Below are 21,714 nucleotides of genomic sequence, written 5' to 3' on the forward strand. Positions count from 1 at the left end.
AGTGCCACAGGCTGTGCTGAGCCTTTGCTGGGTGGTGGGGCCTGCAAGGAGCCGATGCCAGAGGTCAAATGAGCAGGGGTACTGGGCTTGGGTGAGTTACCCAGGGCCCCCCCCATGGACCCTGTTCCCCACTCTGGCAGTTGGGTAGTGGCCACAACTCCTGTCTCCCAGCAGGGGAGTGGGGCGGATGGACCCCTCCAGCCCCCTGCCACTGCAGAAACCCCTCTGGGCCTAGAGCCGCCGGGCAGGACTCAGGCAGCGGCTGGGCCAGGAGCAGCATGGAGTGGCTGATCCCAGCATGTGCTGGGCAGCTGACCCCTGCAGCCCAGCCACCCAGAGACAACAGCCTCTATCCCAGCAGGTCAGTTCTATCAGAGACCACGGCCTCTATCCCAGCAGGTCCCACCCCTCCTGCCTTGGCACTTTCGTTTTTGCTGCTGGTCTGGCGTGTGGCCAGCCCAGGCTGCTTCAGTGTGCCAGGAGCAGCCTGCACAGGGCTTCCCCCCCGACACTCCTACCTCCGGCCGGCTGGGGGGTCAGGGGGGTGACCCCTCCTCCCTAGGACCGATACCAGGACTGTGAAGGGGTGGTAGGGCAGCACCCAGCAGAGACCGCACCATTGAGAGTGTGCTGGGGCCAGTTCGTCGCATGCCCTGGCCCTGGCCCTGGCCCTGGCCCTGCCCCAGCGCCACACAAACCAGGCCAGACAGGACAGGTGCTTTTGGGACATGAGGTTTTACTGTTCTGGGCAGCTGCAGCTCTGCGTTCTTGGGGCAAAGGCAGACGTGGGAGCAGCAATCTAGGCAGCGTATTTACACGGACGGACAGCCAGACAGTCACTGTATTAGCTCTAAATCCAGAGGTTAGTAACACCCAGCCAGCACAGCAGGGCCAGTTCCATCTGGGAGTCCCAGCTCACTGGTGACCAGCCGGCACTGCTGCAATGTGCAATATGGCTGACTAGCCCCCACCCCAGAGCCGAGTCGAAACCCTCACCTAAAACAAGTCCAGGTCCACGGTTTTCCCCTCCGAGCCTGCGCAGCTCCACGGGGGAGTGCCTGGCCACACACCCCCTCCACCCAGGATCCCAGCCCTGTGGGTTTCAGCACAGAGTAGGGGAGTGGCCTGAGCCAGCGAGCAAGGCGCTTTCGGGGGGTCAGGCGGCCTGGAGGCCCTCTGCAGGTGTTCCATCCCGCCTGCCCAAGCAATTCCTGCCTCAGATCAGGGACGGCCTGAGCCACCTTCCACCCAGGAACGAGCCCTGGGAAGTGAATTCACTGCAGAGCTTTCAAGTAAAATCAAAGCTGCCTGGCCCCTGTGAGCCATGGCTCTGGCCCAGCAAACAGAAGCTCCAGGCAGAGGTCCCCGCCACTAACAGCAGCAGCAAGGCGAGGGCCACCACAGCAGCACACCTAAGGCAGCAGGTGCAGGACGTGGGGATCTGGGAGCAGCAGTGGGGAATGCTACAGGCCCGTCCCTCGCATTGCACGAGGGCTGTGAGCCCGTCACGCCCAGCCGTCCTCGTCGGGCCCCCCGGGCGGCTCCAGAAAGGAGGAGAGGACGCTGTGGAAGGTTCTCCGGGGCTTGTGCTCAGGCGGGCGCTTGGGAGGGCTCCCCTTGGGGGAGCCGCCTGCTGTCTTGGAGCTGAGCGGCGTGGGTATTTTGGAGGGCTTCTTATCTGGCTGAGTGTCGACGCGCGGCTTGGCCTTGGGCCGCAGCTTCAGCTTGTAGATGGAAGGCACTCGGTCAGGCTTCTTCAGGAACTTCTTTTGCCTCAGCACTACCTCCTGGGCCTGGAGTGCCTCCGGCCTCTCATCAAGAGCCTCCTCCGCAGAGTCCTCCCGGGTCTCTGTCAGCTCCTCTGGCACCGCAGGCCCCAAGTCCGTGTCAGCCGCCACCGGCTCCACGGTGGCCCACACCACATCCGTGCCCAGACCAGAGACTTCCACCCTCTCGGCCACCTCCTGGAGATCCTTCAAGGCTGGGCAGTAGTTACTCTCCTCCAAGGAGCTCGAGAGAGCTGGTTTCCTCCAGCTTGAGGGCGGCTCTAGGGCTGTGTGGGTGTCCCAGGCAGAGCCGTTCTGGAGCTCAAGTGGGGCCGTGCCGCTGTTGGGGGCCCATGGGCGCTGGGGCGCAGGGTTCCTCGTGGGGTCGCCTTTGGGGCGCTCGCTGAGGTCTGCCAGGAAGCCGTGCTTGCTGAGGAAGTTCAGGGAGGAGGAGGAGGAGCTGGAGGAGCAGTAGGCAGAGTCAACAGCCCCTGGGTCCAGCGTGGTCTCCTGGAGCTGCCCTGCCTCATGGCTGCTGCTCACAGGCTCCCCATCTTCCCCGGCCAGATCCATCAGCTGGGAGTTGGCCAGGAATTCCTCCTCCAGGTGCCGGAAGAGCTGCTGCTCCTGGCCGGGGTCCAGGCACAAGGGGGTCCAGAAGCTCTTTGCTAGCTCCTCCAGCTCCTGGCTGAAGGCCTCAGGCAGCTGCCTGGCCTGGGGGAGCTGATCCCTCCCAGGGACACAGGGCTCGGCCAGTCTGTGGGCAGGAAGGGAGGCCCTGCGACGGGCGGGTGCTGGGCTCCTGGAAGCCCCCCGAGGGGGTGGGGTGCGAGTTGGGCTTTTGGTCCGGGGGCCGGCTGGGCCAGTGGTTCGGCCACCCTCCTTCACCCGGGCCCAGGAGTGCTGCCCATCCTTCCCCCGACTGATGAGAAGCACTGGGTCCCCACCACCTCCTCCCTGGCTCCGGGCTCTGGGGCTGGGCCTGCCAGGCCCCTTTGCCTGGCGAGGCCGGCCCCGCTCCTCTGGCTCTGCCCTCCTGGCCCCACCTGCTGGCCTCTGCCCCAGGAGGGGGCTGCAGCTCGCAGGCTGCCTCTTCGGACCCCCGTCGGGTGCACGTCTCCCTGCCTCCTTCCTGGGTGCCGGGCGGAGGGTGCTGGCGTCCCCACGCCTCCGGGCCAGGGGGCCACTCTGGGCGGATGATGTGGAGGAGTCGCTGTCCCCGGAGAGCCGCCTGGCCCTGGCAGGTAGCTGCTCGTGAAGCCTGGAACAGAGGGAGCACAAGAAGGAGTCAGCACCGTCTGCAGCTGGGAGGTAGGAAACCTTCCACCGCCAGGGCAATGGCCGTTCAGTGCCCCACACCTCACCCAGCTGAGATCCTGAGTGCACTCCCCAATGCGGGGGCACTGGGTTCCATCCTGAGCCAAGCCCCAGCTCGCCCCTCCGCGCTGCAGCAAGCCAGCCGGAGCTGGCCTGAGACCTGGCCGCACAGCTGCTGCTGCCCTGGCCTGGAGTTCACACGGCCTCACAGGCTGACGCCAGGTGAGGCTTCCCTTCCCCTCCCTGTGTGAGCAGCCTGCCTCTCCCCCACCCCTCCCCATGGCATCCCCTCGGCTGTCCCATCGTCGCTCCAGCCTGGTCCCCAATCTCGCCAAGTGGGCGCAGCCACGGCGGGCAGCCAGCCCCCTCTGCACCGTGCACATGCCCAGTTCGTCTGGCTGCAGAAACCGAGCCCCGCGCGTGCCAGGCTGGGGCAGTTTCCCTTCTAGCAGGGAAATGAGGCATGTTCCATTGCCTGCCCGGCTTTGTCTCAGGACTACGATGCAACGCTGCTGAACCTCCTGAGGCAAACAGAGCCTTAAGCACCACGATGTCCCGATTTCCAGCTCTGCCAGCCTGATCTGCTGATCTAGGCAATGGGCAGGCTCCATCTGCAGGGCCCCAGTGCCCACAGGCCTGTGGAGCAAGCGCCTCCAACTATACCGCCTTTAAACTTTACTCTGCCATCAGCACCCAGCCAAGGGCTGGATCCCTGCGCTAGGTGCTGTACAAATACCTGCAGGAGGCAGACCCTGTCCCAAGAGCACACAAGCTAAACAGGTGACTACAAGAAGGGAAACTGAGGCACAGAGCAACAGGTTGTCCCACAGGTCACAGTAGAGGGAGCAGCAGAACCCAGGCTCAGCCCGGCTTGTGTCCCAGACTGACTCATACACTTTATGGTCTTCGTGATCATCCAGTCTCTGACCTCACCCGCCCACTCCCGTAACAGACCTTTGAGCTCTGGCTGAGTCACTGGCGCCCTCACAGCTAGAGGCAAAGACGTCAAGGGACAGAGCGTCGCCATTTAACCAGCTTGGACCTGTGCCCCAGGCTGCAGGCGGTGAACACCCCGGAAGCCCTTTGCCAGTGGTGCATCTGCCGGGGCGGGGGGGCTACTTCCAGCATCTGGCGACACGGCTGTCGTGTTTCGTTGTGCTGCACCACACCATGACATTAGCATGAATTCCAGCGTGTTAAAATCATTGCGCTGGCCTCACTGCCGCCCCGCTGGAAAGCCACAATGGCGCCTGGTAGCGTTCTGGGTGGAACTCTCAGCTGGCCTGCGCACAGCTAGTTCCCTGGTATGGCTGTATCTGGCCCACTGATGACTGGAGCTAATTTTTAAGTCCCCTGAAGCCGCAGGATCAAGTCAGGAGAATACAGGCCCAGCAAGCAGCCCCTGCGACACTGCTAGGGTTAAACATCTCTAATCCAGCACCCTCCGGACCTCACTGGTGTCAGAGGAGAGAGTTTGACCACAGAAGGTCATTACTGTCCAGCACATTCCCAACACTCCTACTGTGCACTGGGCTCTGAGGAGACATTTAGGGGTAAATTACAGCTGAATAACAGCCCAGAGCACTGAGAGCCAGGACTGGTGGCTGGAAACGAACTTTACGGGACCGCGGGAGACTTGGCCACACCGGTGATAAGTGGTCGCCCGGCTGACTACAATCACGCTGGGTTACGGATGTTGCTGGATGAGCAAGTTCTGGATTAGAGAGGGTCACCTTCTATTTACTTCTCTCCAGCTGGCAGCTGGACCAGTTTTCCTGCCTTTTGGCACCTCCCTTTTAACTGGATTGCCCTGCAAAGCTGTCAGGCTCATCCAAGGCTCCCTTATTTTAATGTGATGACATGCAAACTCCCACCCCTAACGGCAGAAGTTGTTAGCCGCCCATGACTCATCCCATTCCAGCTCTGCTCCTGGGTGCTGAGCACCCACTGGTTTGCTGTTTGTGCCTGGGCTCCTGAGCACCCTGGACTCAGCACCCTGATGTAATCCAGCTCCTCCAAACCTGGATCACATGGTACACCGACAGGAGGCCACCAAAGAAGCCACATTTTCAGCCAGGCACGCCAGCTATTTTTGACTCACACCCCTGCAACGGTTCCGAATGGCATGCAATTTATTTTCCTCCCACACTCAAACAAGGCCTTTAGAAATAGCCATGTTCCAGCCTTGCAGGCACACAACCCTTTGAGCTGGAAAATAAACTCAGCCCAAGAGGAATTATGAGCGGGAGAAAGTCGCTAGCAGCAGTAACATGCAAGAGACATGCCCAGTCTGCGCCCTGCCCCCGTAGGTGCTATGTAAGGACCTCTCACATCCCTGCCCCCAGGCTGCAGGTGTCTGCCCTAGCTACCAGCACACGTTGGTGCCTAACGATTAGAGCCAGCTGGAGAGGAAGCCAGGGGGCTGATCCTGAGCAAAGCCGTTAATGAGAACTAAGAATAGATCTACCATGCAAGTGAGCTCCCGGCTGGGGGCCGGAGGTGCACCTGGCTGCAGGACATTAGACTTTTCCTGTGAGCTCAGGACAGTGGTAGCCCTGCTGGGGCCGGGCAGCCAGAGCACAGCACCAGGACCCTGGCTCAGAAGTCCCGCCCCAGCGTGGGCTTGAGTGGCCCCTCAGCGGCCGACTCCCAGAGATGGGCCTTGGAGGGGAACCCCAGGTCTCCCAGGAGATGTGGCCCGCAGTGGGTGTGTGCCTGGGCCCTGGGCATCCAGGCGATACTGCCATGGCTCTGTGCCCACTCGGACGGGACGGCAGGTCCACTAGAGAGCAGGGCATGGGGGGGCGTCCCAGGAGAGTCTCTTTGGGACCCTCAGTCTCCAGCTGCAGAGCGTGGAGCAGCCGCGGGGCAACCCTGGCCAGCACAGAGCTGAGTTCAGGGAGCGTCTCAGAGCAGGACGATCCAGGCAGCAAAGGGGGGCCAGCAGCTCCTGGAGCGCTTGGGGGCCCATGGAGAGATCGCCCCCAGCCAGCTCCCACACCCAGCTCCAAACATCCAGGGACACTGCAACATCTTGGCCTGGGACTCACAGTGCCACAGAACCAGCCCCCAGGCCGGAAACCGCTGCATTCCTGGGTCAGCTGTCCCCTGCCCCAGCCCCCATGGCGGGGCAGGGTTGAGGGGCGCCCGGTGGAGCGCGGGGGCTGGAGAAGTTGTTCCGCTTTGGGAAGTGGTTGCCACGGTGGGTTGGTTCCCAGGGAGTGAGTCAGTGCCTGGCTGCTGCTGGGTAGCACTGCCCCTTCCTCTGGCTAGGGTGGATGGGACGGCGGCCGCAGGCCTAGGGGTGGGGAGGGAGCCGGCTTTCCTCCACTGACCCACTCTGGTTCCCCCAGGCTCTCCCCTGGCTGGGCAGTGCCTGGAGAGAGCCAGGAGGCCCCAGGGCTGGGGAGGGGCAGAGCCGGTTGCCCCAGGGCGGTGCAGGGTGTTCCCAGCACACAGCACGCAGGAGTCAGTAGCACAGGGGCAGCAGGAGCTGGGAGCATGGAGTGAAGACACCCCAGGTGCGGCTCTGGTCGCCCCCCAAGCAGGGGTGAAGCCTGGTCCCACTACAGGGGTGGTCAGGGGAAGGTCTCCGGCTCAGAGGCAGTGGGTCGCCTCACCCTGTCTGTGCCCTGGCCCATGCCCACAGCCTCTGCCAACCCAGAGGCAGCCAAGGGTGCCTCCATACCGCGCATCCCTGGGGTATGGACCCAGCAAGGGCCGGCTCCTCTGCAGGGAGATGTGGGGGCATCCCCAGCACACAGTACCTGAGCGTGGCTGAAGCTCGCGACTCAGACACGGCGCTCCTCACAGGACTGGGGGAGCTCTCGACTGACGAGGGGGCCGTGCCAGCCCTGGGGCGGAGCCCATCCAGCTTCTCCTGCCAGGGCACACTGGGCATCGGCCTCGAGGAGTCCGGCTGGGCAGACAGCTCTCCTGCCCCTCGGGACAGCTGGCCAGAGCGCTCCATCCGGGCCTGGCTCAAGTCCCCACCAGCTGGGAGCCGCTTGTCCCCTGGGCAGAGTGGCTCTGCTGGCCGGGAGGGGCTCAGACCTTCCGCGTGGCGCTGGACGCTGGGGCTGGCAGCTCGCGGGCTGGAGAAGGTGCCTGGAGACGCCATCTTCTGCGGGGAGAAGCCCAGGGCGCGTGTCTGCGTTAGGCGATGTGCTGCAGAGGGAATGGTCACCAGCATGAGCCTCACGTGGACCTGGCTGGGATCCATGGGCCCTTCACGTTCCCCATGACCCCCTGGGACGTCTGCTAACGAGCAGCCAGGCCGCTCCCCCTCACCATGCCCTGCTCCAGCCGGCAGCACTGCCAGTGCCAAGCAGATGCAGACAAGATGGGCCATGCAGCAGGTGTGGGCCCTGAAAGGAACTTGCCTCGGAAGGAGCTCTGCTACTGGTGGGCCAGAGCCTCTGCCCAGGGGGCTCTCCGCAAGCCCCGAGGGGGGTCGTTCATGCACTAAGGCCAGGGCTTCGCAGGCCAGCATGGACCAACCTGGCTTGGCCCTGTCGGCTCAGAGCAGCAAGCAGCACTAACTGGAAAATGGGAGCGTGGTGGTAGCGAGCCTGGGGTCTGCTGCAGCGTCCCAGGAACAGCACCCCCAAAGGAGGCTCCCTTGGAAGATGTGGCAGTGAGCGGCATGTGTTGGGGAGTGGCAGGGCCAGGGCGTTTCTCTGGCCCCTGCCCAGCGGTAGTGGGTCACTCACAGAGCGAGGCGCATCGGCAGGGATCGTGCTTGTCCAGGTAGTGCTCCAGGGTATCCCAGCCACCGCCGACTCGCACCATCACATGGCTCCTCAGCACCTGGCAGCCAGCAGAGAAACAAGCACTATCAGCGCCCCTGTGGCACAGTCAGCTGACCCCACCCAGCTCCGTGCTGAGCAACACTGCGCCTTCTCCTGCCAGGCAGCCTGCGTGGGGCCCACTCACTGCTTACAGCCTTGCTACCTGGCGCGTGGGCTTGACCGCTCAGAGTTCAGGGAAACCATGATAGCCACTGCACAGATGCAGCCACCTCTGGGGTGTAACCTGGCAGTGCACGGCAACCACACCTAACACCTCAGTGAAGAAAAATGCTGGGCCTAATTAAGGCTGCAGCAAGAATTCTGGGAGGTACACTAATGACTCGAGCTAGAATTCAGCTGGGGCACAACAGTCATCACTTCTACAGTGTTTTATGTTCAAAACACTTCATGACCCTTTCAGTAATTAACCCCAGCCCATGCCTGCCTGCGGAAAGGGACGGGCAGTAGTGCTATCTGTGCATCTCGCACTTGCCGATGGCCTGCCCAGCTCACAGAACTGGAAGTCCACCCAGTGAGACAGCAGCAACGTTGGGATTAAAACCCAGCACCTCTGAAACCCTGCAGCCTTCACTGCCGCTCGGCACCTCAGCCAGCGCCAGAACAGCGCCTCCGTCCTCGGCAAGGTCACCCCTCCAAGCACGGACCAGGCCCAGCCTGCTTAGCCTGGCAGATCGGACGGGACGATTGCCAGAGGTCGTTAGAGCCCGGCCTCGCTGGGCAGCACGCTCTCGTTAACTACCGCCGGGACAGCGGGGGACGCACCTAACCTCACTGGCTCTTTCCAGCGCACGAGGGAAGCTGCTCGGCCTGAGATTTCACTTCCTGCCCTGCATTTCCCGCTTGAAATCCCCGTCCCGTTTCCAGCACTACAGTGGGTTGCTGTGGCGAAGGCTGGTTGTAGCGACACCCTGGCACCGGGTGGTTCCACTGGTTAGGAAGGGCCCTGCCTTGCTGCTGCACACAGCCCATGCCAAGCGTTAGCTTTGTTCTGCAGATGGGGCAAATGGGGCACGAGGGAGGAGCTGAGCGCCTGACTTGCTCCCAGAGGTTTTCAAATCCCTGCCCTGGCACAGAACTCCACAGGTAATGCAGAGGCAGGACCAGGGCCGACTACAACAAGGAAATCTTGTGGTTAAGGCACCTGCCTTCGATACCCAGCTCTCTGCCACTGAGCTCTCCTATGCCCTTGGGCAAGTCACTTGCCTCTCAGTGCCTCAGGTCCAATCTGCAAAAGGGGAACACGATTTCTCTATGTCCCAGGAAATCTGCAAATTTGCTAGCGCATGTCGATTTCACAGCCAGAAGGGCCCACTGAGTCTGACCTCTTGCCTCAGAGACCTGCCCCCAAAGCCTTTGTGGAGCCTTGAGTTTCAAACAGCCCGTGATGAAGACTCCACTGCTCTTGGCAAATCGGTCCAGTGGCTGCACGCTCTCACTTCAAACTTCACACCGCATTTTCCAGCTGCACTGTCCAGCCTTGTACTAGACGGTGTGAGACCTTTCTGGGCAAGGCTAGAGACCGGCCGATTGCATCCCGCCTCCCCAGGGGTACGTGGCAGGGTAAGGAGTGACTGGCTGGCAGCCTCGCTCTGCCAACTTCAGTCCACAGAGCTCCTGGGGCTCTCACGCCAAGGCCAGGTTTGCCAATCTGTCCTTCACTCCCGTGGGTCTTCTCTGGTCCCTCTTCCATCTTCTAACATCCTGCTTGAGTTATGGTGCCAGACCCGGGCCCAGGATCTCAGCAGCGCCCGCTCGAGGGCCGGGTACAGAGGGACACTCCCCTCTCTGCTCTGGTTCCTCCAGCCCAGGGTCACCTCAGCTTTTCTGGACAGAGCTTCACTGTGTTTGGCTCACTACCCGCCCCAACCTTTCTCAGAGCCCCTGCTTGCAGCATGGAGCCCTGGCCTCCATGCACGGCCCACACGCTTTGTCGCTAGGGCTACGTATTCACAGCCGGCCCAGCTACAAGCCTCTCTTCTCGTAACGCTGGCGCTTCCACCAACACCTTCGTTACCCGCGACTGTAATTCCTCATGAATCCGGACCTGCTCCAGCAGCTGGAATTACCTGGCTCGTCCCATTTGCCACTTTGCAGGCTGGCACAGCACTGTTTCTTTTCCAGGATTCAGCCCACAGTGCTGGGGAGGCACATGAGAGCGCCGTGACAGGGGGTCGGGTGTGAGCCGGAGCATTCCCATGTCCCAGCCCCACAGTGGGGAACCTTGAGGTGCAAAGGCGGCTCACAGCAAGGGCAGCTGCCGCTTTGAGGGGCAGAACTGTGAGAGCTGAGGGGTTTGGCTTTTCCAGCTCTGCCCTAAGCGCCGAAGACCGGCTCCCACAGAGCCAAGGCCACAGAAGGGGACTTGTTTCTGCAGCACACAGGAGGCATGCCAAGCTCAGCTCTCCTCCCCGACACTCGCTCCGGGGCCCTGGCTGTGCTACACCACAGAGGCTCCTCTTCCAGGAGACACCAATAAATGAGTCAGGGGGGTGGGGCTCTCTGCATCCAGCAGGGGCTCTGAGGTCACAGCTCCGCACTCCTGGAGTGGGGCACGCGGTGACTGGGGCTGCACAGAACGGCTGCCAGGGATTCTCCTGATGAAAAGAAAGGTGAGCCCCTCGCAGGCCAGGGTGTGAGGCCATAGGGCCGTGATGCTCTAAACCCCACACGCAGTCAAACCCAGCAATGCAAACCAGCAGATACTGGAAAGGAAACACAGGGCTGGGGCCTGGGGTGATGAGGAAGACGGGAAGCAGGGGGCTTGACTGGACAGGGCCCTGGCCTTGGGAGTCAGGGGGTCTGTGTTTTACCCCTGGCTCTGCCACTGATCTGCTCAGTGACCTTGGGCACGTCACTTAATCCATCCGTGCCTTTGTTTCTCTTTTTGTAAACGCTTTCCTCTGGCCAGCGCTCTGTGGTCTGGAAAGAGCTGAGCTACCTGTGGCCTTGCTGATAACGGGACTGTGGCCACCAAAGCAATCCAGGCCTCCGCTGGACAAGAGAGAAGCCCCCGGGCCCACCCCCTCCCAGTGCAGCGTCGGGCAGGGGGACAGGCACTGCACTAGGGCTGGGAGCCGGCTGGTGCTCGACACGGAAGAGACGGGTGCGGGGAGCAGGTGGGGGGGGGGAGAAAGGAAACGGGGCTGTGGAGGATCTTACTCGAACAAAGATCAGCGCGTTGGAGTCTCCCACTTTATATTTACCCTCTGAGACTTTGATCATGGGGAACTGCGAGGGGCAGGTGCAGCAGCCCAGAATCTCCCGCACCTGACAGGAGGAGAATGCAAACGTTAGGGTTCAGTGGTGCACCAGGGGGACAAATCCCTGCCATGCCACCCCGCCCCCACCCCGCACCCCCCGCCACACACACAGCCCAAGTCACACAACCCCCGGCCACGCACCCAGACCCCGTCACGCACCCCCCAACGCACACTGCCCTGCACCCACCTGCATGTGCCGCTGGCGAGGGGGCCCCATGGGAACAACGCCAGACCAAGAGCAGATTCCGGCTGGGGTGTCTGGGGGCAGAGGGCCAGGCCGGGTTCCAGGGGTCTGGGCTCAGCCCACAGGAGAGGGGGCCCAGCACCATCACTGTCATCCCATGTTATCCCGTGTTCACATACACCCAGCATCATCACTGCCACCCCGTTCAGCCCTCCAGCATCATCCTTGTCATCAGTGTTACCCTGGGTTCACGCCCCCAGCACTCGAACTGTCACCCCATGTTACCCCATGTTCACCCCCCAGCACTGTCACAACCATCCCATGTTATCTCATGTTCACCTGCCGTGCCCTCACTGCCATCCCGTGTTCACACCCTGCCCCCAGTGCCATCACAGCCACCCCGTGTTCTCCTGAACTTGCCCCCCTGCGCTGTCGCTCTCTTGGGAAGCCCACGGTGCACAAGGGCTGGAAATCCACCAAGAGCCAGCTTGCAATCTAAGGGGCGTATTGGGGCCATGGTACCACACCACCCGAGAGCCTCACCCCCGCAAAGGATCTTCCCTCCCGAGCCCTGGCCCAGGCAGGCCACGTGCAGGCTGGCAACAGCGACACAGCTGCGGCTAGCAGGGAGACATTCAGGCTTGGACCCCTGGCGAGGCGGTGGAGTCTAATCCGACAACCCAAGGGACTCCCTGAGCCATGAGACTGGTGGCCACAGCGAGTGACTTGCCCATGGACACACAGGAGGTCTGTGTCGGAGCACAGCCTCGAGGTCAGGGCTCCAGTCCCAGCCCAGCTCCAAACCACTGGAAGCTCAGCTAGCAAAGGGTCTGGTTTGAGTCCCCGAAGGCAGCAGCCGGGGGGGGCAGCCTCCAGGCCAGGCAGCGCTGGCTGGGCCCACCACTGCGGACATGTTCCATCCCCGCCCCAGGAAGGGGCACAGTGGGAACCGTAGCAGAAGCAACCTGCCCGGCTCTGCCCTGCGGGGGGGGGGGCTCCACCTCCACTGCCAGGAAGGGCTGGTACCACGTGCGAGCTGCGTGATGGCATGAGAGCTCACAGTCCCCCACTCCCTGACCTGCTCCCAGCTCCCACCTGTGCACGCAGGCGAGGCCCCAGCCCCCTTTGCTCGCTGGTCCCTCCTGAGCCCCCAGGGGAACCTCGCTCCCCTAAGGCCAGGGCTTGGCCCCTCCACAGCAGCTACAGCCAAGGCCTCCTCGTGCAGGCGTTACACATTAACCCTCCCCAGCAGCCTGCAGAAAGGTGGGTCGGTCTGGCCTCACAGCTGCTTCTGGAGCAGAAGGTTGCCTCTGCTTAGCAAGGCCCAGCAAGGCCCCAGCACCTGTGGGCAGAATGGGGCCTTGGCTAGTCCCCAGGGAGCCTTCAGGAGCCACAACAGGCTGGGGTCTGGGCACAGCTCAAGCAGAAAGCCCTGGGGCCGAGCAAAAGTTGAGCTGGTTCATTGATCTGAAATGCTCACCACTTTCCAGCTCTCTCCGCTGTCACCCCAGCACAGCCTGGCTACTCCAGCCCCTGCCATCAGCCCCGGCTGCGCGTCTGCGCCAGGGGCACAGCAGCCAGGATCAGCTGCAGCGCTCAAGCCAGGTCTGAGCACGGAGGGGCTGCAGCAGACACCCCTCTATGCCCCCAGGGAGAGGGCCAGCTCCGGGTTTGCTTTAGGCCTCGGCTGCCCCAGGTTTTCAGGGTTGGGAGGCTGTGAAGGGATTACGTCTGGGCGGGGGAAGGGGCCCTTTAGTATTAACTTTTTAATGGATGTGGAGACTCTCAAAGAATCCCAGGACTCCGGGAACTGGGGCTTTAAGTACGACATGAGCTAGCAGGAGCCTGGCCCTTAGGAAAAGTTGCTAGAGCTGCCGCCATGGACTCTGGAAGCCAGCAGCCTGGCAGGTGGCCTGGGCCCTTTCAGCTCCATCCTGCCTGAATTGCTCTGGCCAGCAGCCCAGGCACGGCGCACTCGTTCCCATCCCTTGTGCCCTGGCACACACACGGCCCATTCACAAGCCCAGCCGGCCGGGAGCCACGGTTGCACAGCTCAGCAGCCAAACCTGGCGCACCAATAGGTCGGCACCGAGGAAAGAGCAGAATTCCTGCAGCGTCAGCTCCTTCGCTACGGCACAGAACCCTCAACCTCACAATAGGTGGAAGGCAGCCAAGGGCCAGCCAAGTGGGGAAGAGACGCGTCATGCCAAGTCCAGCTCCTCCTTTAATGACTGCCCTGCCCAGCAGCTCTGCTGGCCCTGGGACACACTGCTCAGGCCAGGCTGAATGCAGTGAGGTCCCGGCCGGATTGCGTTGGAGATGGCGCCACTGACCCAGCGCCCCATTCCTGTCCCCTTTCACCTGCGCCCGGGGCTCCAAGGGTCACGAGGAATCATCCCCTGGAACAAACCCATCCGTGTGCTCTGTACAGGCTGAGCCCCTCGTCCAGCACCCTGGGGACCTGACCGGTGCCGCCCAAGAGAATTGGCCAGCCCACGGGAGGCCAATATTGTCTAGCACATTCCCAACACCTCCACTGCTCGCTGGGCCCAGAGACGACATCTGGGGTAAATTACAGCTGGATAACAGCCCGGAGAGCCAGGCCTGGGGGCTGGACACACTTGAGGGGACCGCAGGAAACTGGGCCACATCCTGCTAAGTGGTCCCCTGGCTAACTCCAATCACACCAGACTATGGGTGTTGCCAGATGAGAGCGTTCTGGATTAGAGAGGTTCAACCTGTAATCACAGCAGCCAAGCGGGTCACTGCTTGCGCCATCTGGCCACTCTCTCACCCGGACTCGCAGACGAGGCCTTCGCTGGGGTTGGACACTTCCCCGGCTTCCTTAGCTCCTGATTTTAAGGGGAGTTTTCAGGCCCTGCCTCCAGACCCTGCACACCTGTAAAACCAGCATAGCTAGACCAGTGCAAACTGGCCCACTCTGCTCTCAGCACCTCCGCAACCACTCCAGCTAACTCGCCCTCCGGCCTCCCGCACCCGGCCTGCCCGGGGCCCGGCGCGTTAACTGTGCTGCTCTTGCTGCAGACAGGCCCAGACACCTCTCAGGGGCCCAGCAAACTGCCGTGTACCTGAACTGCTCAGCTAGGAAATGGGCCGGGTTGCAGGCGGGGTAAGATCCAAGTGTACATTGACCGAGGACTACGGCCGGACCCTTTGGGGCCCAGGAGTATCTGTGTGGAGGTGGTGAAAGAGGTATAATAACCTCTCACCTGAGTTGGGGGCTCTTGTCTGGGAGCTGGGAAGCCTGAGGGTTTGCTTGTGTGGCTCCCGGCTGGCCCGTGGGGCTGGCAGAGGTGCTGTGGGGCTGGCTGGATTTGCCTTAGTGAGAAGGAGACCCCAGCCTGGGCTGTAAGTGGCCCAGATTTTCAGCACAAATACCCTGGGCTGATTTCTCTAGCTGTGCCCAGAAAGCCCCATCCTGTCACTGCCTGCCAGCCCCTCTGATTTACCCTGGCGAGGGATACCCGCTGGTGCCTTCCCTTGGGACAGGGCTGCCAGGGACACTGCTCACTGCCCAGAAGGGGAGGCGCCTTGGGGCTCAGGGAGCAGCTCTGCTGCCAGTTCGCAGTGCCCAGCGTTAATGCCAAGCTGCCAGCCTGGGACACGGAGCGAGTCACACAGTCCAGAGCTGAGTGGGGCCCCCCGAACCTCCCCTCCCCTTGGAATCGCTGCTCCCGGAGCTCAGCCCCAGGGGAGGTGGGGGGGCGCATCGCCAAGCAGACCGGGCTGTACGGGGAGGATGGAGCCACCGTTGTCCTGGGGAAGCGCGTCCTACGGGGCTGCCTGAGCACCACCTGCGCCAGCTACAGCCCACGGGAACCAGGGGAGCCTTTTGTCCTGCACACCCCCGCTAAGAGCTCCCGCCCCGAGAGCCACCCAGCGTCCAGCCCTCCACCTCCTGCCACCGCGCTGAGGCGGCCAGGCCCCAGCACAGGTGCCCTCAGTACCAGAAGAGAGAGAGCCCTGCGCCCGCCCTGCCTCCGGCAAGTGGCCTGGCAGGGAACGCCCTGAGCCTCGCGGGGGTGCAGCAGCCTGGGGCATGGGTGGGATTGCAGGGGCACAGCAGGGACACCCGTGTGTCACTCCTGGCTCCGACACCAACACGCTCAGGCCTTTCCACAGGCCTCAGTTTCCCCACCCAGACAACAGGGCCAGCCGGGTCTGGTGGCTGCAGCGCTGGGACGGAGCCCTGGCTGGGCCCTAACCAGCCAACAGTCCCAGGGAGCTGCAACTGCCCCAGCTGCCCAGGTCCTCCCACCCCTACCCCACAATGCAGTGCGCTCTGGTTAGAAACCGCCCAAAGCCCTGCTCCCAGCAGCAGCGCTGAGCACTACGGGAGACTCAGGCCTTGGGACCCCAAAGTCAGGCCCCATCATGGCAGTTTGAAGCCCTGAGTCTAGGGAAATGGGGGACCCTCGCCTCCCCCAAATCAGACAGCACACTGTCCCCACCCCCCCAGCCCACACACAGCCCCAAAGGCCCTTCTCACGACATGTCCCCCGCTCCCCGCTCTGCCCCCAGGTCCTGACGTCCACCCCACTCCCTGCAGACCCCCCAGGTCTGCCCCCCCCCGACGGTCCCCAAGCCCTGACGTCCACCCCACTCCCTGCAGACCCCCCCAGCGGTCCCCAGGCCCTGAGCTCTACCCCACTCCCCACAGCCCCCCTGCCTCTCCGGTCTGCCCCCCATCCCGATGGTCCCCAGGCCCTGACGTCCACCCCACTCCCCAAGGCCCTTTCCCCTGCCAGCACCTCTCGCTCCAACCCCAGCAGGCTCCCCTAGCCCACCAACGCTCACCCCCAGGGCCAGCCTGGTCCTTCACCAGCGCGGCCCCCGCTCCCCCCGAGCGCTCAGCTGCTGTCCCCGGCTGGAGCACATGCCAGTTACAGCGCTGCCTTGCGGGCAGAGGGGCTCTCTGGTCACAGCAGCACAAGGGGCCTGAAAACAAGTGGGACCTACCGGGGGGATGCCCCAGGGTGATCCAGGCTGGTGCTGAGCCCCTGGATAGGAACCAGCCCCCAGGAGCCCTTCACTGACAATCGGCTCAGCCCTGCTGGGGATGACACAGACCCACGGCAATGGGGGAGAAAGCAGGGTACCCCAGGTTGAGTCCCCTGCCCTAGTCTCAGCCCCAAAGGTGGCAGACTGTTCCCCCCGGCCCCAGCAGGGCACCGCCACTCCCTGGTGAGCTCTGCAAAGCCGGCGTGGTGCACAGTGGAGGGGCCGGCATTCCTGCATGTTCCCACTGGAGAAAACGCCCTTGCTAAAAATAAAGCCGGTGATTTATCCAAGGGCTTCATTTCAGCCTGGAAGAGACCCACGCGGGCGACCACAGGGCCAGCTGGGAGCAGCTCGCAGGCCTGGCAGCTCTGGGGGCTGGGCAGGGCTTCGGATCTCGGGCTGTCAATTCCCTGGGCCCTGGCTGCAGAGCCGCACACACACACCTTGCTTCCCCCCACTGCCAGCAGGCCAGGGCTGGGAGAAGAGCTCTTTTCTCAAGCTGGACAAAGGTGAGGTGCAGCTCCAGCAGAGTGCACAGGGTCTGATGACTGTGGTCTCAGCTCCCGGGGAGCCCCAGGTCTCCTTTTGAGAAGGGCGCCTGCCCCAGGGCCCGGCTTCGCCCTGCTGGGCTGTCAGGGTGCTGTGCCACCAGCAGTACAAGGGTCTCTTCTGACAGGGAACAAACAAGCAGGGGGCAAGAGCCGAACGCTCCCAAGGAACCAGGCAGGGGATTGCACAGGGCAGAGGCTCTCGGCCCTCACCTGCGCACACCTGCTCCGGAAGGGACCTGCCTTTGCTACCCAACGCTCTGGCCCTCTGATAGACTGAGCAACTGCAGCCCTTGTCACTGGTCACAGCGCTGCTTCCAGGCTCTCTGCCCGAGCCCCTCGCCCAGCAGTCCCGCGTTGCTGGACAGGACTTGGCAGTGAAATCCTTAGAGACCCGAACGGCAATTCTGGAAAAAGCAGCTGTTACAAACAGCGGGTGCTCCCACATTCCTAGTCCAAGCCCCAGTACACAAGGCTGCATGTTCGCCAAGCCAGGCCCGGCTGCCCAGGACACACAGAGCCAGCAGCAGTGAGAAGTGGAAAGCGAAAGGGCCTCAGAGCGGGGCAGAAAGCAGGAGCCCACAGCCAGTGCACTTCCTTCAGCATCACTTAAGGCATCACAAGGCCACAGGAAAAGGGCTTTGAAACCTAATGGCAAAGGGTCGGCTTCCTTAAAGGAGCCTTGCCCCCTTGAAACTGCCTTGGGAGCAGAGTCAATGCCCCATTGAGATGGATGGAGAGCTGTTTCTAGTGACAGGCTCGGCCAGCACTGCCTTGGGGCTCTTGCCGAATGGCTGAGTCCCAGGCATAAGGGATTAATAACTTTCAAAGCAGTAGAAGTTTAAACTCTGCCAGACCCATGGGGGTGGCCAGAGAATGGCTCGGCTGGTACGTCCCCCTGTATTAGCACAGTCCAACATGCATCTCCGCAGGCCAGGGGTGGCTCCACATGCTTCCCCACTCAGCTGCAACCACACCTCATGCTTGGCCTGGCGCTCGCCCCAGCAGAGGAAGGATCAGCCAGTGACAAGGATCCTTCCAGCTTTGACTGGCCCGTGGGGCAGAGTGGCCAGGGTAGAGGCTTGCTAGAATGCTGACGTGAACTCCTGCCCTCTCCTCCCCTCCTCAGCACACTGCCACCAGTGGGCAAGTTCCCCCCACTAACCTGGAGCCAGTGCCCTCTGCCCACGTGAGGTGGAAGGCCCCAGGCCTACAGATACTCTGAACAGGAGACTAGACACAGTTTGTGGTGGGAGGAATTGTAACCACTGGGCGAGTGGAGAGAACCAATTCCCCCCTCCCCGTACAACGCGCAGGCGAATTCGGTGAGGAGGAGAGGCAGGTTGGTCACCAGTGGGAGCAGCTGCTTGGAAGTTACCTGGGGGCCCAAGATACCAACAAAAGGGAACAGCATCTCACCAGCTCATCCAGGTTCTTGAGGTCACACAAGGAGATTCTCTGCTTTCTACTAGGGTAGACAGGCGACTCGGGGCCCAGGTCTGGGCTACCCTCCTGGGGCTGCAGGCCCCCATAGGCTCTCTGATCCCTCATCTCCTCCTCGATCTCCTCCTCCATCTGGATCAGCATGGGGGCCAGCATCCCAAACTTGGAGCCCCTCCTGGCCACCTCCAGGAGGCAGAGGACAAAGTTCTTCTCGTTCTTCTTCAGCACCAGGTCATTGGTTTCAAACATCAGCACGTCCGGGATGCCCAGGTCCTGCCGGCACCACCGGATGAAATTGGAAACATTGTCCCTGGCCAGGAAGGAGCCGGGCACCACGTTCTTGGCCTGGTAGACAACCTCGTTGTGGGGCACCCTCAAGCAAGCGGCTGCGTCTGGGTGCTGCTGCTGGAACGCCAGCGCGATGCGGTTCACGTTGTTGGCATGTTGGCAGAGGTCACAGCCGGTCTCCAGGGCCTCCAGGAAATTCTCCACCTGCACATCCAGGCCGTAGAGGGCGTGGAGCCATTCAGCCAGGTCCTCCTTCATGGCGTACAGGTACTCCTCGCTGGAGCGGAAAGGCCGGATGCTCTTGGACGCTGACGACTGGATGTTACTCTGGTCGGCCATCTTGCATCCTGTGCCTGGGCGTCACCTGGGGAGAGGACGACACACCTGAGACACCACCGCTCCTCCCCCACCTCTCCAGGGCGCTGGCAGCCGCCGGGCTCTGCTGCTGGAACAGGCTCCGACTGCGTCCCCGGGAGCCAAAGGCCAACTCTGGGGGGCGGGGGGGAGCACGGTCCTTCGGGCAGCGCTGGTGCCGCTTCCCCTCCCCGCCCCGTGCCTCAGTTTCCCCTCCTGTAAATGGGACTTGTGAGCCACACCCCTAATGCTGGAGCCTGGGGACCCGATTTCCACGAGGACCCCCCGGAGCAACCCCGAGTGCCCCGCCGGCAGCTGAGCCTGCGGGGCCCAGCGCCCGGTAGCTCAAGCGGCCTCCCGCGGATTTCATCTCCCGGCCTGTTTCCAGCCCTGCAGCCGCTGGGAGAAGGGCGGCTCCCAGCCGGGGCCAGCCAGCCCCGCCGGGCCGGGGAGGGGAGGGGAGGGGAGGGGCGCGTACCGGCCTGGCCGCGCACAGCCCACGGGGAGCAGCCGGAGGCCCCGGGGAGCGGCGGTGCGCGGCGCTGCGCACCCGAGCCCCAGCCGGCCGGGGCCGGACTCACCCCGCTCCCGCCGCGCTGCGGAAACTCCCGGGCTCTGGAGCCGGCCCAGGGGCCGGGAGGGGCAGCGCCGGCGCCGCTGTTAAAGGGACCGCGCAGGCAGCGCTGCAGGGCCAGGGCCAGGGCGCCCCCAGCAGCCGGGCCGGGCAGCCGCGGAGGCGGAGCGGCCCGGGAGGCGCAGCGGGGGGCGGGGGCTGCTGCGCGCCTGGAGGGCCCAGGGGTGCCAGCACCTGCAGCCAGTGCGGAGCTGAGGGGCCGGAGCAGCCGGGTGGGCTACGGACCCCGGGCCAGGGGCTTCCCCTCGGGGCTCCAGCCACCCGCACGTGTGCCGGGAGGAGACAGCCGCGCCCCGGCCCTCAGGGGTGTCTGGAGAACGCGGGGCTGGCAGCGGCGCGGAAGGAACCGAGCCTGGGCCTGCTGCTGGCCCAGGGGGCGTTGGGCAGCCGGGCAGCGGTGGGTGGGGACCCTGCCCGCGGGAAGGAAGCAGAGCAGCAAGGCGGGCTGGGTGGGCCCTCCTCGGGCCCCCACCTGGAGGGCCGGGGCCCAGGAACAAACCCTCCCAATGAGCAGTAAGAGGAGCACGTGGGGTGGGACCCGCCTGGCACTTGGAGCTGCTGCTGGCCGGGCATGTGGAGGGGCCCGGATGGGTTCTCCCGCGCTGGCGCTACAGGCGTGTCAGGGAGCTGGGGGACCCTCGCTGCTGGAGGCGGTAACCCTGGGACAGAGGAGGTGAATAACGCTGAAATACCCAGCGCCTGTTCTTGCCGGTCTTCCAGAGGCAGCCACTGGGCGGGGCGGCCTGGGCTGGAGGTGGGCGCCCTCAGTGGGAAAGGCCGGGCTGAGAACTATTTAGGGAAGTTGGAGGTGCACAGATCCCTGGGCCAGACCTAATGCACCCGAGGGTGCAGAGGGAGCTGGCGGATGTGACTACAGAGCCATTGGCCATGATCTCTGAAACTCCTGGGGACTGGGCGGAGGCGCCGGGGGACTGGAAAAAGGCAAATGTTGAGCCCATCTTTAAAAAAGGAGGAGGAGAATGTGGGGAGCCAGAGACCTGTCAGCCTCATCTCGGTCCCCAGAAGATCCTGGAGGGGATCCTCCAGGAGTCCACTGTGAAGCAGCTGGAGGAGAGGAAGGTGACCGGGAACAGTCAACATGGATCCGCCAGTTCATGCTGACCAAGCTGATTGCTGCTAAGAGGAGGTAACTGGCTCTCTGGATGTGGAGAAGGTGGTGGATGTGATGGACCTGGACTCCATGTGGTCTTCCGCCGCACCCCTGCCAGCAAGCTGGAGAAGTGTGGATTAGCTAAATGGACTGTAGGGTGGATAGAAGCTGGCTGGAGCATCGGGTTGACAAGTCGTGAGCAGTGGCTCTATGTCTGGTGTTAAGCAGAGTGCCTCTAGGATCAGTGCTAGGGCTGGAGGGTGGGGACTGGGTCCAGAGTCCAAAGGAAATGCGATGAGGTTCAGCCAGGACCAATGCAGAATCCTGCATGGGGGGTGAAGAATCCCAAGCACTGCTGCAGGCTGGGGCCCCACTGGCTCCGCAGCAGTTGTGCAGAAAAGGACCTGGGGGTTGCAGTGAAGCTGGATGTGACTCACCAGCGTGCTGTGTAGCCAGGAAGGCTAACGGCCTATTGGGTGCATTGGGGGAGCATTTCCAGCAGATCGAGGGAGTCATTATTCCCATTTATTGGACGCGGATGAGGCCGTGTCTGGAGTATTGTGTCCAGTTCCAGGCCTCTGGTTACCTGCGGAGAAGTGGGGCTCAGCAGGCCAGGAGGCAGCGGTGGAATGTCGCATGGGGAGTGTGGGTGGTGGGGAGCGGACCAGGGGTCCGGCGTGGGAGCAGGTTGGCTCACGGGGGATGTGTAAACGCACCCCTCCTGCCACCGCACACAGGGCTTCTCTTAAGGGGAGGGGAGCCTGACAGTTCTCTGCAAAGGCTGGTTGGGACCACAGAGGAGCTGTGTCTTTAAGACTTTAGATGATCTAATTCTTCCTGCCTGTGACACAGCCAGTTCAGCTGGTATTTGTCAGTCACTGAATCATGACCTCATTGTCGAGTTTAAATCGTTAAACGGCTGGCGGCTGCCCAAGAAATCCATGGCCGTTTGCAAGGAGGCGCCCACGTTTGACAA

The 21,714-nt window shown here is 62.9% G+C and overlaps 1 protein-coding gene across 2 annotated transcripts; it reads right to left on the reverse strand.

The window, feature by feature from the left end:
* Window positions 1-722: 722 nt before the first annotated feature.
* On the reverse strand, window positions 723-19,689 carry GAS2L1 (growth arrest specific 2 like 1). 2 transcript variants are annotated; one of them, XM_075012398.1, is made up of 6 exons: window positions 19,575-19,689; window positions 18,328-19,003; window positions 11,054-11,161; window positions 7,796-7,892; window positions 6,851-7,250; window positions 723-3,027 (listed from the first exon to the last, which is right to left on the reverse strand). In XM_075012398.1, the coding sequence occupies exons 2-6, from the start codon at window positions 18,976-18,978 to the stop codon at window positions 1,506-1,508; spliced, it is 2,778 nt and encodes a 925-aa protein (XP_074868499.1). In that variant the 5' UTR covers window positions 18,979-19,003; window positions 19,575-19,689; the 3' UTR covers window positions 723-1,505. The 2 variants fall into 2 exon arrangements, with proteins under 2 accessions (XP_074868499.1, XP_074868498.1); XM_075012397.1 differs by having other exon boundaries at window positions 19,472-19,579.
* Window positions 19,690-21,714: the final 2,025 nt, after the last annotated feature.

This window comes from Carettochelys insculpta, chromosome 18, assembly GCF_033958435.1.
Source record: "Carettochelys insculpta isolate YL-2023 chromosome 18, ASM3395843v1, whole genome shotgun sequence".
Classification (NCBI taxonomy): domain Eukaryota; kingdom Metazoa; phylum Chordata; order Testudines; family Carettochelyidae; genus Carettochelys; species Carettochelys insculpta.